At 34.5% G+C, this 14,666-nt stretch overlaps 2 protein-coding genes across 6 annotated transcripts in view; both read left to right on the plus strand.

Annotated features, from left to right (window-relative positions):
- prkcea (protein kinase C, epsilon a) overlaps nucleotides 1–2,937 on the plus strand; it is a 130,229-nt gene extending 127,292 nt beyond the window's left edge. For both annotated transcript variants that reach the window (XM_005156293.6, XM_005156295.6), the window contains exon 15: nucleotides 783–2,937. In XM_005156293.6, coding sequence (XP_005156350.1) covers nucleotides 783–929 — 147 coding nt within the window. In that variant the 3' untranslated portion in view covers nucleotides 930–2,937. The remainder of the gene's footprint in view (nucleotides 1–782) is intronic.
- Nucleotides 2,938–8,515: 5,578 nt separating this feature from the next.
- The window catches only part of epas1a (endothelial PAS domain protein 1a), a 61,404-nt gene continuing 55,253 nt past the window's right edge, over nucleotides 8,516–14,666 (plus strand). For all 4 annotated transcript variants that reach the window (XM_690170.11, XM_005156297.6, XM_009306741.5 and 1 more), the window contains exon 1: nucleotides 8,516–8,750. In XM_690170.11, the coding sequence (XP_695262.7) occupies nucleotides 8,725–8,750 (26 nt within the window). In that variant the 5' untranslated portion in view covers nucleotides 8,516–8,724. The remainder of the gene's footprint in view (nucleotides 8,751–14,666) is intronic.

The following is a 14,666-nucleotide window of genomic DNA, read 5'->3' on the forward strand; positions in this document are numbered from 1 at the left end:
TGCATTTTTACAGCCGTTTATTAAGTGGATGTTTTCATCCCGAACATAACAAAACTTTAGTAAAGAGTGTATTAGTGAGTTCTTCAAAAACTTCAAAGCATTTTCTGAAAATGTGTGTCAAAATAAGATTTGTTACCCAAAATCATTTCACTAGCTGAAACACATAAAATTTATGGCCACATTAAGACTCAAAATCACCCCAGAGTGGATGAAAACATCCCCAACAGTACACATAGGTTAAAGCTGAATAAATAAGCTTCCCATTGATGTATAGGACAATATTTGGCCAAAATACAACTATTTGAAATTTGGAATTAGAATAGTTAAAGAAACATCTGAATATCGAGAAAACCACCTTTAATGTTCTACAGATTAGCGTAGCGTATCACTAACTAAAAATGTAGTTTTGATATATTGACAGTAGGAACTTTAGAAAAGTAAATTACCATGGAGCACAACCTTATGTCCTAATGATTTTCAGCATAAAATAAAAATCTAGAATGTATAATTGCTATTATTACCAATAAGATTCAACATAAGACATTTAGTCCAGGGTCATATATGGTAAATGGAAACTTGAATGTACTCGTTTAATGCTCAGAAACCAGTGAGAATAACATCAAATGTCAGACGGTAATGGAGGACCAAAAGGTCACTCAGATTTTATCCTCATTTGTACAATGAAGATGAACAAACGCCTGAAATGACGACAAAGTTAAACCTCAGAAAATCTTCATATAACCACATCTCTCTCTTTCTCTCTATCTCTCTTTTTGCTTTAGAAAACCAAGCGCGACGTGAATAACTTCGACCAGGACTTCACTCGCGAGGATCCTGTTCTCACACCAGTAGACGACGCCATCATCAAACAGATCAACCAGGAGGAATTCAAGGGCTTCTCGTACTTCGGAGAGGAGGCTTTGTCTTAAACCCCAACCTAGCATCTATCAGCTCAAATATATGTCAAACACACCCACAAAAAAACACTTGATGCATCGCAATACATGAATACACTCTCCTCGGACCAGACCAGATCAGAAAGCCAGTCCCTTGTGAATCAGTTTTCTTTTACTGCTGTTTTTAGTCGTTTAGTCTTCTTTACATCTCAAAAAAAAATAAAAAATAATAATAGATTTCATCCCAGGCCTCAACAACCAATCAGAAACAAAACGAATGTTCTCCAGAGCCCAAGAAAGAAGGGTCGGAACGCGCTACCTTAAACCAAAATTTGACGATACCAATGATTGTACCATTTCGGATGCTTTTAAATGAAAGGTTGTGTGCCCTTGAGGAAGAATCGACCCTGCATACGTGACAATAAGACATGTGCTGTGCATTCAAATGCCTTCTTGTGTATTCAGGTGACATTTCGGGAGCAATTTTATAAGATATACAGAGACATTTGTAGTATATATATATATATATAAATATATATATAAATATATTCCATCACAGTGTTATGAGAGTTCATTAGGAATGGTAACCTGCTGTATATGGGTTGTGTCGGCCTGAGTAGGTGTGTGTGTGTGTGTGTGCGTGTGCATGATGTGTGTGTGCATGTGTTTGCATGAATGAGAGCGAGAGGCCCTTGCCCTCCTGAAGCTCTACGGTTGTTTTCATGTTGTTTCGCAACGGCTTTTCATTTGCGCTCGAGTGTGTAACGTGCGTGTGTGTTTTTGCCGTGTGCCGCCGCTATGCACAAAAAAGGTGTAGCTGTGGCGAAGAAAGACAAGCACTTGTTGCTGTCAGGTCATTTTGTACAGAACATGTACATAGTATTCGCTCCAAAAAGCCTGTGAACGCTTCTTAGGGTAGGCAATTGTTTGCATGGTCTTGCGAAACGTGTCGTTATTGAGTAGCATCAGTTTACGGAAAGATTTTATGATTATTTTTTTTATATATATCTATGTGCAATACCCTGAACACATTTCTCCCCCTCATATTATTATTATTATTATTATGATTATTTCCTTCTATTTTGTGTGTGTTTTATAGGTTAGAGCTTCACCAAAGGCTTTCTCGCTCTCGGTTTCATGCTCCTCTCTGCCGTTCTCGTGTATATAGTTTGCTGAAAGTACATAAGCTGTGGAATGTAGTGGAAAACATGCGTGAGCTTTTAATTTATTCGATATACATGTAGCTACGCTTCCCTTTTTTTGTGTCAACGCGTCTTCTTGTGTTACTTTATTTCAGCCTTCTCTTTTGTGAACCCCCTTGTAGTTGAATTATTGACTCGTGCAATGTGAAAGACTTTAAAGGACGAGGTGGACTAAACAAAAAGGGTACATTTCAGGCGTACTAATTAAAACCTTCTGGAATGTGATGACTTTTGCTTTAGCGATTTGAGGATTTCTTTTTGTCTTACTTTTTTTTTTCTCTCTCCAAGTTGTTCCACTGCTTTTTCTTTTTAAACCGTGTCTGTGGGTTGATCATGGTAGCTAGGTCAATGATCATCTTTGAAGCCTTTTCTCTCGCAGGCACCTTCCTGTCTGTCGCCCTCACTGTATTATGCCAAACGTCTCGTTCAGCTTTATTTTCTCCGTCGTTTCCTCTTTTTTTTTTAACTGTAAAGGAATGAACTTGATATATACTGTAAGACGCATCCATGGTCTGTCTTCAAAGTCAAAACAGAGTAAATAAACTAAGAATTACCTCTTAAATGAAGTGCAAAGATTTCTCTTGCTGAATATTGAATATTTGCGCATACAGTATTAAAATACATAAATGTTTCATATGTATGATAGTGCTGTATTATATACATCTGGTATTGGACTTTAGTTTCTGTGTGGTGAAGCTTCATGTGCACAGAGGTATTTCTTTTTTCTGGATACACTAAGCGTTATCTCATTGTAAGCATTTTACTATGTGCCAAATGTACTGTCATCTACAGGATGTGAATGTTTTGTTTAACCTATTAAACCCTAAGATGTATGAAAATTGATTTGTGTTGCTGATATGTCGCAAGAGTATTGTGTGCACACATACAGTTGAAGTCAGAATTATTAGCCCATATGTTTATTTTTGTCCCAAATTACTGTTTAACAGAGAGATTTTTTCAACACATTTTTAAACATAATAGTTTTACTAACTCATTTCTAATAACTGATTTATTTTATCTTTGCAATGATTACAGTAAATAATATTTGCCTAGATATTTTTCAAGACACTTTTATACAGCTTAAAGTGACATTTAAAGGCTTAACCAGGTTAACTAGGCAGGTTAGGGTAATTATTCAAGTTATTGTATAATGATGGTTTGTTCTGTAGACTATCAAAAAATATAGCTTTAAGGGCCTAATAATGAATGACCTTAAAATGTTTTTTTAAAAAAATAAAAACTGCTTTTATTCCATCTAAAATCAAACAAATAAGACTTTCTCCTGAAGAAAAAACATTATCAGACATACTGTGAAAATTTCCGGAATCTGTTAAACATCATTTGGGAAATATTTAATAAAGAAAAAAAAATGAAAGGGGGGCTAATAATTCTGTCTTCAACTGTACACACAGAGGAAACATCGGCTTGCTAAAGTTAATGAGAAGAGGTTTGACTATTTATAGTGTCACTTTGAGTATATTTAAGAAAGTGTAAACCTCTGAGAAAATGTTCTCACAATTTCAGTGAAATGAAAAAAGGCAAATGAGTTTGTAAAGTCATGTGGACTTAATTTTTTTTAGCTTTTGATATGATTTTATTAGGTTTATGTTTATCTATAAACGATTATGCTCCAAATCAATGACACAATTCTCATTTAGAAGATTTATGAATTCACAACATACAGTAAAAATGAATGTGAAAAGTCTAAGAAAGTCTGCAGACGTTTAATCTCTTTTATGTTTTGTTAAGCTATTCATACACATTGGTTTTCACATTTAAGTATTCTTTAGGGTTTTTATTATTTAAATGTCTCACAGATTGTCAAAATTCAATTCAATTCATCTTTATTTGTATAGCGCATTTACAATGTAGATTTTGTCACAGCAGCTTGACATAGAAGATCATAGTAAATTGGAACAGACTAGTTCAATTTTCAAAGTTTAAGTTCAGTTCAGTTTAGCTCAGTTCAGTGTTGTTTAATAATCACTACTAAGAGTCCAAACACCGAAGAGCAAATCCATCGATGCGCAGCTCTAAAGATCCCAAACAATGCAAGCCAGTGACAACAGCGGCGAGGAAAAAACTTCACCAATTGCCGAAAGTGAAGAATTAAAAAACCTTGAGAGAAACCAGGCTCAGTTGGGCACGACCATTTCTCCTATGGCCAAACGTCTCGTGCAGAGCTGCAGTCTAGGCACCGGAGGCTGGAAGCTGGGCCTCAGCGAAGACTTGTCTGTCCCTGGAGCGTCACAATCAGTCTCATGCTCTCCACTCCTCCATGACCACCACAGCAGCTGATCAGGATACAGCCTGGTTCAGGATTGTGAAAACCTTGAGATCATCTCATCGCTGGTCTTGCATCAAAGCAGTGGCTTTGCATAGTCTGAGGGCATCTTGATGAGTATTCCCAGGAGGAAATAGAGAATAAAGAGAATAATTAGCGTAGCTGCTGTTCATAGTGTATATTAACGAGATGCAAAAATCTGCGTGGGGCACATTCATGTATCATACCGCTAAGAGATGCACTGAGGGTATGCTTTAGTAAAAAGATAATCTAGTTTTGAACTAAGAGTGTGTCTGAGCCTCGGACATTATCAGGAGACTATTCCAGAGTTTAGGAGCCATAAATGAGAAGGCTCGACCACCTTTACTCGACTTTGCTATTCTAGGTACTACTAGAAGCCCTGAGTTTTAAGATCTTAAAGAGCGGGTTGGATTGCAGCGTGACAGAAGGTTGGTTAGATAAAATCTTAGGTTGCTAACACTTTCTCTGAAGTTTAACCATTGTGCACTATTCAAATTTGCTACTCTTTTGTTATGGTTGGGAGGAAAACATCATCTGAATTTGTTGTAAAATCCATAAGGTAATTTTTTTTCAAAGGTTTTTGCATAACTATGTTAATTAATCTCAGTCCTGATCAAAATTACTAAATTGTTTAGAAAATTAAGGAATTTTAACTCTTTAGTTACCAAGTTCATAATTGATGTCACTGATTTTAGTGAGAAAAAAACACACAAAATGACGTACTTTCAATATATAAAGTAGTTATGGACTGGATTTGTTCATTTTTTATCAGTCTTGGACATGTGAGAGATTAGTACATTGGCTTTAATGCATTGTTCGACTTTTTTTTTTTTCTCCCTAGTTTACTGTTGGTGGGTGTTTTGGTTCCATTGACTTCCATTATAACCACTTTTGAAGATACATCAATTTTGTTTACTCCATGTAGTTCTGAGAACTGATATACATATTTTGATTTTCTCAGACACATCAAGGTAAGTGCGTAAAGGTCACTCTCATACACTAACAGACACACATATACACTTTAGTTTGCTGTTATACTCCATATAAAATCTATAAACTAAGCTTTCTTTTTGCTCAGGCCTATCTAAAGAGTTAATATAGCCAACTAATGATCAACAGTAAAAGACAAAGTTGACCTCGTCCCAACAGGGAAACCTCCAACAATCATAAACATAAGATTATTTGTTGTCATAAATTTGTAATCAAATAATGTTTTAATGGAAGTCAATGGGACAAAAACAGGGAGAAAACAAAGAAATCAAAAACTATGCATCAAAGGCAATGTTTTTATCACGTCCAAAACTTTGATAAAAGGTTAAAAACTAATCTAGTCCATAATTACTTTTTATATTGAAAATGTCATTTTGTGTATTTTTTTTTTTCACCAAAATCAGTTATAATTTATGAAGTTGGCAATTAAAGTGGTAAAATCTTGTAATTTTCTAAACAATTTAGTGGTTTTAATTAGCACTGAGATTGATTAACAGATTTTTGCAAATATATATATATATATATATATATATTTATATGCATTTTTACAGCAGTTGAATTCAGTGGATGGTTTCATCCCGAACATAACAAAAGGGTAGTAAATGTGCTCAGTGTATTGTTGAATTCTTTAAAAAAATTCAAAGCATTTTCTAAAAATATGTGCCAAAATAAAAATTGTCACAAAAAATCATTCCACTAGCTGAAAAACAGAAAAGGTAGTGGCGATATTAAGACTTAAAATTACCTCAGAGTGGATGAAAACAGTAGGGTTAAGTTCAATAAATCTCTCAAAAATGTGCAAATGACAGTGAGAGATTCTTACTAATATGGTGAAACTAACATGCATGTGTGTGCATCACCACAAATAAGTGTGACGTAAGCTACCCAACAGTCTTTGAAAGTAAAAGCCTAAATGGAAATTTTTGGCATTTGAGTAGCTGCAAACCCCCTAAAAACGAGGCTTGCTCTAATCATTCTGATGACAAACACAAGCATTGTTTCCTATCAACTACATGGTTTCTTAACAGATTGGGGACATGTCAACATGTTTGTTTACCTAAAGGCATCTAATCTGTTTATTAAATGAGGGCGAGTCCAAGATACACTCTTAAAAATAAAGTTTTGTACATTCTTAAAAATAAAAGCTTCTTATTGGCATTACTTTTTAAACATCCATTGAACCTTTACATAAAACAAGAGGTCTTTTAATGTGATTAAAAATAAGTTCTTTAGATTAAAACTAATTTTAAAACGAACAAATACATTCTTTGAAAGGTGCTTTGTGGAACAAATAATGTGGTTTTGTGGAGAGAGAAAACCCCTTTTTGGAACCTTTAATTTTTTTAAGTGAGACTGTTTATTGAAGATAATTTTACATCAATGGAACATTTTTATTCCACAAAGGGTTCTCTACTGTGCACTCTAAATAACATACCGTAAAAAATGGAAAATGTACTTGCAGCTCACTACACAGACTTTTTTCCGTAAATTAAAAACAGAGAACTTGTGTTCGACAAAAAAAAAAAAAAAAATTAAATAATAAAAAAAATTCCCTTTTTTGACGATTAAACTACTTAAAGAAAAAAAAACTAAACATTTTATATTAATTTAAGGGTTTTTATATTATAATGGGTATTTTCTGTGTATTAAAGGTATACCAACAGTAAAAAAGTGGAAATGGTCTGTTTTAATACTATACCTACAGTAAAAAAGAGGCCTTTTGTGTTTAAATAGTATATACAGTAAAAAAAAAAAAAACTGATTCTGTGTTTTAATGTAAACCTACAATAAAAATAGCCTATTTTACTATTTTACTCATTTAATACTATTCAAGCAGTATAAAAATGCCAAATGGTAAGGATACACATTTCATATATGGGAAAGTACACATTATTTATTCATTCATTTTCTTGTCGGCTTAGTCCCTTTATTAATCCAGGGTCGCCACAGCAGAATGAACCACCAACTTATCCAGCCGCAACCCATATCTGGGAAACATCCACACACCCACACACACTCATACACTACGGACAATTACCTGTACGTATGGGCTGTGGGGGAAACCGGAGCACCCGAAGAAAACCCACGCGAACGCAAACATGCAAACACAGAAACACCAACTGAGCAACCTTCTTGCTGTGAGGCGACAGCACTACCTACTGCGCCACTACGTCGCCATAACGTTATTTATGGTTTACCTAAACAAAACCTTTTTTCTATGTTGTATGTGTAGAGAAGCAGTAGTTTGTGCGTTAGTAAAAACAACAACAACTTCGCAATTAAAACAGATTCTTTAATTAATAAAAAATATTTTGCAATTCCCAGTTAAACCCTTACTAATATAAAATAAATTGTCAATCACATTGTAAAAAGTCTGGCAAATAATCTCATGGCAAATTGGCTTTAAAATTTAGCTTTAAGATAATTAAGGACAAGTGGGCAAATTACAAATACTCTTCATTTTAAAAAAGCATTTTAACTGCAAGATGGCAGGAAATGAGCGATAAAACTGCTTCTTCATCTAAATCAAAACATTGAAATGACATTCACTTACAACTGGGGTGATTCCCAGGAGAAAATGTTATAAAACGTTCTTCACGCTATGAAAAAAATATATTTGAAGTTTTTTTTCAATAAATGGTTTTGGTGATCAAAAGATTTCTACTGTGGCAATGGCATTACTTTGAAACCCCAATTTTTCCTGGCACTATTACTTTGAACAGTAAAGACTTAAGAGTCGATTTAGTCTAAATTAAATCTCTTCCAATTAAGTCCTGCTCCTGAAAAGGACAAAGTAGGCCTACTTTTATTCTGCAATATTATTTTTGTTTGATTAACCAGGTTTATAGATTGGCTACTTTTTTCACATTTTGCTCCTCCAGAGCACTCTGCGTGCTTTTTTGTTTTTTGAGATCCCTGAAGCATTTTCCCCTTCCAAACTCGCATAGACCTCGTGAGCGCGAATTTGTGACAGAAAAGTCTCGGGAATCTCGGGATCGCGCGCCGGCGGGAGGCAGCCGCTAGAAGCACCAATCAGTGCGCACAGTGCACAGTTCTGAAGGCACGCGCAGCGCAAGAGTGGCGCTCACGAGCTCGTCAGCCGCGTCCGGTCCGTCCGTGTCACTCTGGAGAGCTAGTGCGATCCTCGGCAGTGTTCTGAGACTGCACTGACTGCTCCGGTCACTGCTGGAAATGCCATGAGAATGGACATAACCGTGAAGAAATAACTAAATAAAGGCATCTGTGATACAAAAAGAGTTTAAACGATTTAGTTATCTTTCGGGAAAGTTTTGTGAAGTCATTTATACGCAGGACAAGGTTCTTCAGCATCATGACAGCCGAGAGAGAGAAAAAGAGGTAAGACGAGGAAACTTCATTACTGCGTGAAACATAACTTATGTATTTACAGCCTTGAGTTGTTTATCTTAATTTAAGACTCACAGGTGAGATTTGGCGTATTGCGCAATGGCACGGGCATTAGAGCGGAATAAACTGCTTTTTTCAACCCGAGGCGCAAACACTTGTACACGTTTAGCTTTTTTATAACTAACTTTTTGCTTTATAATTTCCAAAGCAAGTTTAGTTTCTAAAGACTTTGATATCGGAGAGTTGCACTCGGATCCTATTTATGGCTCCTTAGTAAATAGGCTCATGTAAAGGTCTTGAAAGTTATAAAAATGTCATCACCAGAGTTGTATGCTACTAAGAAATAATTTTCTGTATCTCTTTATGCATATAGTAAGTATAAAATATAATTGATTCGCTTTTTTGTGCTAATCTTGGATATGCTTATTCAATGTCAATGATATAGTGCAAAACAAAGATCAACAAATTGTCAAAAGAAAGTGAACAATACAAAAAGAATGCGTTTGATAATACACCAGCTGAATTTTATACATGGTTTAAGTATTATTTTTTTATCCATTCAGCATCATTACATATGTTATTTAATCTTGCTCATTTTGTTCATTTGTAATTGTAATCGTTCATTAGGGAACATTAAATCTCAGTTTTATTTGTAATAAAATTAGATCACAGCATTAAGGATATGTTATTTTTTTATTATTAGTGGAAGTAGTTTATAATGACAATTAAGTCACTGAAGGAATTGGTAGTCAACTTAACTATTACATCAATATCTAAGGAAAAACACTTATCCCTATGTTCCAAACACAATAAGATATGGCATATACAAATAAAATATTAAATTAAGTTTTACATTTATTTTTAGTTATTGCATTTAGTCTCTTTCATGCAAATCAGTGCATCTCAAACATGTAAACAACATTTATGTTTGCATGGCATGCTTCCATAGTACTCTTTAGTAGTATTTCTATTCTGCAAAATTGAACCCTTTCAAGTGCAGTCCCTCCACCAGCCACTAAAATGTCTTTATCCCCTAGGTCACAAACTCATTTAAGGATAATGCACATAAATCATAAATACTGGTTTGCTGTTTGGTGTAAATTGTGACTGGCGATCTGTATAGATGATAGTTTAGTCAGCCACACTGAAAAAGAAAAAAAGATGTCTGCAGAATTTAAACAAACTAATTCAATTTTGTAATTTTGAACTTAATGTGTTTAAATAAGTTTAAATAAATTGTTTACAACCGCTTAAAAATGTAGTAAATCCATGGAATCATCTTTGAATTTTTTTTTTAGTACAGATACTGGTCATTTAGGTGGTAAACATAGCCAGCTGCTCTTTAGTGCCTAAAGCATACTAAAAAAAGGGGTTAAATCTTCCCCTGTGTGCTGCTTGTTAACAGGAACGTAATGTTCCAATTGAAACTGGGGTTATCAGATCAGGGTTCACCTCTTTTTTTTAAATGCTCCATAATGTGTCCCTGCTCTGGTTACTTCCATCACCTTATACGATTCTTATCTGTTATCTGGTTTGTTTAACTTGCTCTTCAGGTGTTTCATTAGCAGTGTGATTGTCTTTTGTAAATGAATCCCAGTGGAGTAATGCAATCATTGTTAATGACATCTATCAATGCTTATTTCAATATGCAATATATGTGCAATGCAACAATACACTGACACCCTAAGATCAGTCATTTATTTCAACACTGAACGGCTCACTGGATTAATAGTTGGGAAACTAAAGGTCGGCCGTTTCTCCGAGGTTAGGGAAAATAGGATTATCTGTAGTGAATGGGTGCTGTGTACAGTCTGGCTTTTGGCTTTCTGTGAACTCTGGCCTAATCTGGTTGAGGGGGAGATGCAGAGAGAGATAGAGGGAGGAATGGGTTCACATCGGCCTGCTAATCACATGATCTGCTCCCCTTTGACAGCTTTTGGTTCAGTTGTGCGTGATGACGCCTGAGGCAGTAGGTGATAGGTGCAGCAGTTGCGCTATTGTGCTTTTCAAAGGTGCGCTTTAGGAATCGTGACAGCTCTGTTTTAGGCAAATCTGCCTTGAGATCTCACGCTGAAATACAGACCGGCCTCATGTTGAGTGCCTGACTGATGCTTTTACTGTAAAGAAGAGTGCTTGTTGAGAACATGTGGGAGAGGCTAAATAGCTGTCGGTCCTGTTATTTTGCCCATGGAAGATGAAAAGACTGGTTAAAAAAAAGTGAAAATAGCCAGCAGGCATCTGTCTTCGGGCTATACCTTGACCTGTTGCACATCTTATATTCAGAAGTTTAGCCTGGTAATGTGCAGAGCGTTTGGGGTTGAGGTCAGCAGCTGGACTGTGTGGGAACTGAACTCAGTAGCCTAGTAAAGGGCTGATGCAGATTCCCATCATTCGAGGCACTGAATCTAGTGTGTTTGTAAAAATTAAAAAATTAATTAAAAGTGTAGTGCTCTGTGCATTATGCAACCTTGATCTCTGATCCAACAACTTTTGTACTTTAAATGTTTAACAGTGACTTTTGCTGGTTTGAAATGTCAGATTTTGTAGACATTTTTATTAGTTTGAAATGATGGATTTTGTCCTGAAAATGTAAATCACAGCGCTGCCAGTATCTGTTCATTTTGTACACATTTATTTCTGTATATGTTAGCCTGGACCACAAAACCAGTCATAAGTGTCAATGTTGTAAAATTGAAAATTTTTCATTGTCTAAATGTTGCAAAAATAAGCTTTCCATTTCATTTTAAATGGAATGATTAAATTATTTCAATGATTAAAAAAATTTTCCCGGATGTAAATTTTTTTTTTTTAAGTTAAGTAGTTGTAAACAATTTATCTGGACTGAATTTAAACAAACAAATTAGGTTTAACTAGTTAAAATTTAATTTTAAATAGTTTGTTTAAATTAACCCAAATTAATTGTTTGCAACAATTTTGAACAATAATTTTTTCACTGTATGCAATGCATATTATTAATAAAATAAATTTTTAAATAAATACATTTAAACAAGCATTAAAAATACATCATATTTAAATGTCTTTACTGAATATTAAAACATTCTTTTGCCATAAAAGAAAAATTTGTATTTTTGACACATAAAATGTGTTTAGCTATTGCGAAAAATGTATTTGTGCAACATAAGACAATGTTTTTGTGGTCCAGGGTCACATTTATTGTTTCAGTATGGTTTAAAACTACAAAAATGTCAATAAAAATTACTTTTTGTTAATAATAACTAATAATAATATACACTTCAAAAGTATAAATAAATAGAAAAAACACTCACGCATTCCTGGAAACTTATTAATATATACCGTGCTCAGCATAAATAAGTACACCCCCACATATCTCTCATTAATACTTTCTATGATGCTTTACAATATTATATTTTGGCATTTACATTAGTTTAGTCAGTACTGAAGTCAAATCTGGAGCTAATCTAACAAAACAACTTATATACAATAGTAGTTCAAAAATTTGCAGCCCAAACTTATGTCAGGGAAATTTTTTTTTTTAATAAAACAGCAAAATCAGCAGAAACAAAAAATATAGTTTTTTATGTATTTAAATGTATTATCTTTTTATTTCTGAAGATGTTCTGTGACTAAAATATTAATTTAATAAATATATCTATTAAATAAATCTGTTTTGTTTAAATGCACCAATATATATTAAACATATTCACAGAGGAATGGATAAAAATATTCATTTTTAAAATGGGATGCACTGTATATATTTTACAGTATAGATTATAGCTTCTGCATTTTTAAGTAATTGAATCCTTTTAATATTAATTTAGTTCAAAATAGCAACATAACAAATTAATAAACTATAAAAGGTTAACTTAATTTTTTTAATAAATATTATATATGACATGTACAACAAGAATAGACAAAACTGCTAACGTAGCTAACGTTTCCTTCCAACTTTTGTCGCATTTTGGATATGCGCATTAAAAAAAACATTGACGGAAATGCCAAGATGCTCATAAATGTTGAAAATGCACATAAAAAACATGTGCACAACTAGGATAAACTTTTAATTTGATAAGTAAAGATGCGCATAAACTGTGATGGAAACACTTTTACTGAACAAATTCCAGTAAGCACGTTAAAAAAGTCATGTGATGTTGATTTAAAACATCATGTGATGATAAAAATGTGAGTGAATGGACAAACTAGCAAGCTGACCACATTGTAAAACATCTAAAATATTGTAAAATGCTGTAACCATTTCAGTATTAGTGTTATTATTTTATGAATTAGCTCCAGAATCAAGAGCAATTTCTGTGCTCCAAGTCTCACACCTTCAAACGCCACCGTGCGTTCACTGCGTGTCAGGATTGCCTTCTGAGGCGTGAATCATTCATTAAATTAGAAAAAGATTCACAAAGCTTCTCCTACCGCAGTAAATTCTGTTTATATTTGGCTCCAGACCAAAAAGAAGTGAAAATTTTGTTCGCTCTGACTCATTGGATGGAAACGCTGCTTTATTCGCACGTCTTTTATGCGATAATCCAGTTTTACAAATAAAGTTAATATGCATTTTATGGATGGAAACATAGCTACTGTCAACACTGACCTACTTTAGGACTACATGTGCACAGTTATATAGCAATAACATTGTCATCTACTGGCCTGGCATGCATAATGCAGCGTTTTAGTCATTTTCATGCGAAAGGATATTCTTTTGTCAATGCTGTTGACTGTTCACAAAACATTTTTACACAGATATAATCTTATAGTAAAATCTTGTTGTGTAAACGCACAATTCCTTGCTCAGCTTTATTCAAACCCAAGACATCCACCTGGATTTCAGGCACCAAAATAGTAGATTCAGCTGTAGTGTATAATAGTGTCTAGTGAGTTCACAGCTTTTCCACACATGTCAGCCTTTTCAAATGTGCAGAGTTTAAGTGAAGCAAAATGTAAAATCAGGCGCATTTTTTGTTACCAACACATGCGCATAAACAGCCTTATCTGTTATCTCTGATGTTATAGCTAAATTATTATGCCCTGCTATTGAAGCAATCCCTTTGTCATGTAAATGACATTTAGCATTTATTATGATATGGATAGTTTCCAACATGATATGAAATCAGAGCAGATTGTCAGGTTACATCAAGTTATGTAAAATCATTTAATAAATTTTATTGCTTTATTAGCTTTTAAACTTCTCTATAGCTGTAAATAGATTATATAAGTGATGAAGGACATCATGCAGAATCAGCTGTGGTAAGGGAAAGCAATCAGTTATTGTAAATGTGTACTGTGAATGAGCCTGCATGATATTTGTTTAATTATTTAACTAATATTTATGTATTTAAACACTTCATTTCCAAAACGAATGTGGTTTACTTCTGAGAGAATGAAAGAGAGAGATAGTAGGGCTGAAATGGAAGTTGCCAATTCGCATTAATCGAACAGAAAAAGCAGACAGTCCCATGGGTTGACCTCAAAGTAAAAACATCTGTCATTTCCTGTGAGAATAATCCTTAGTTACTAATACAATGACAATTTTTTTTTCTGAAAAAGAGTTGGGGGATATTTTGCGGTTGCCAAATATGCAGCTGTATAATAGAAGGCTGATTATGGCATTCCTGCTCCCCCGCACCACACTGTGCACATTTTACAAACACTCCCAGAGCCGGGCTGACCTGAACCGGGGAATAGGGGACCCACACTGGGACGCTGCTACTGGAATTAAACTGCTAGTTCCTGGTCTCAGCATTGGTCTCCCACAGACACTGAAAGTTTTGCGCTGCACGCAAGCCACGTGTGCTGGTATCTGTGTTACTGTGTTATCATATGTGACGCATTAAAAGAGTGCTTGTGGTGTTTCATCAACAAACGGAGCAGTGTGGCTTGGTTTTTTTTTTCTGTGAGGGTGGCACACCGCATTTAGAG

The sequence above is a fragment of the Danio rerio genome, chromosome 12 (assembly GCF_049306965.1).
Source record: "Danio rerio strain Tuebingen ecotype United States chromosome 12, GRCz12tu, whole genome shotgun sequence".
Taxonomy (NCBI): domain Eukaryota; kingdom Metazoa; phylum Chordata; class Actinopteri; order Cypriniformes; family Danionidae; genus Danio; species Danio rerio.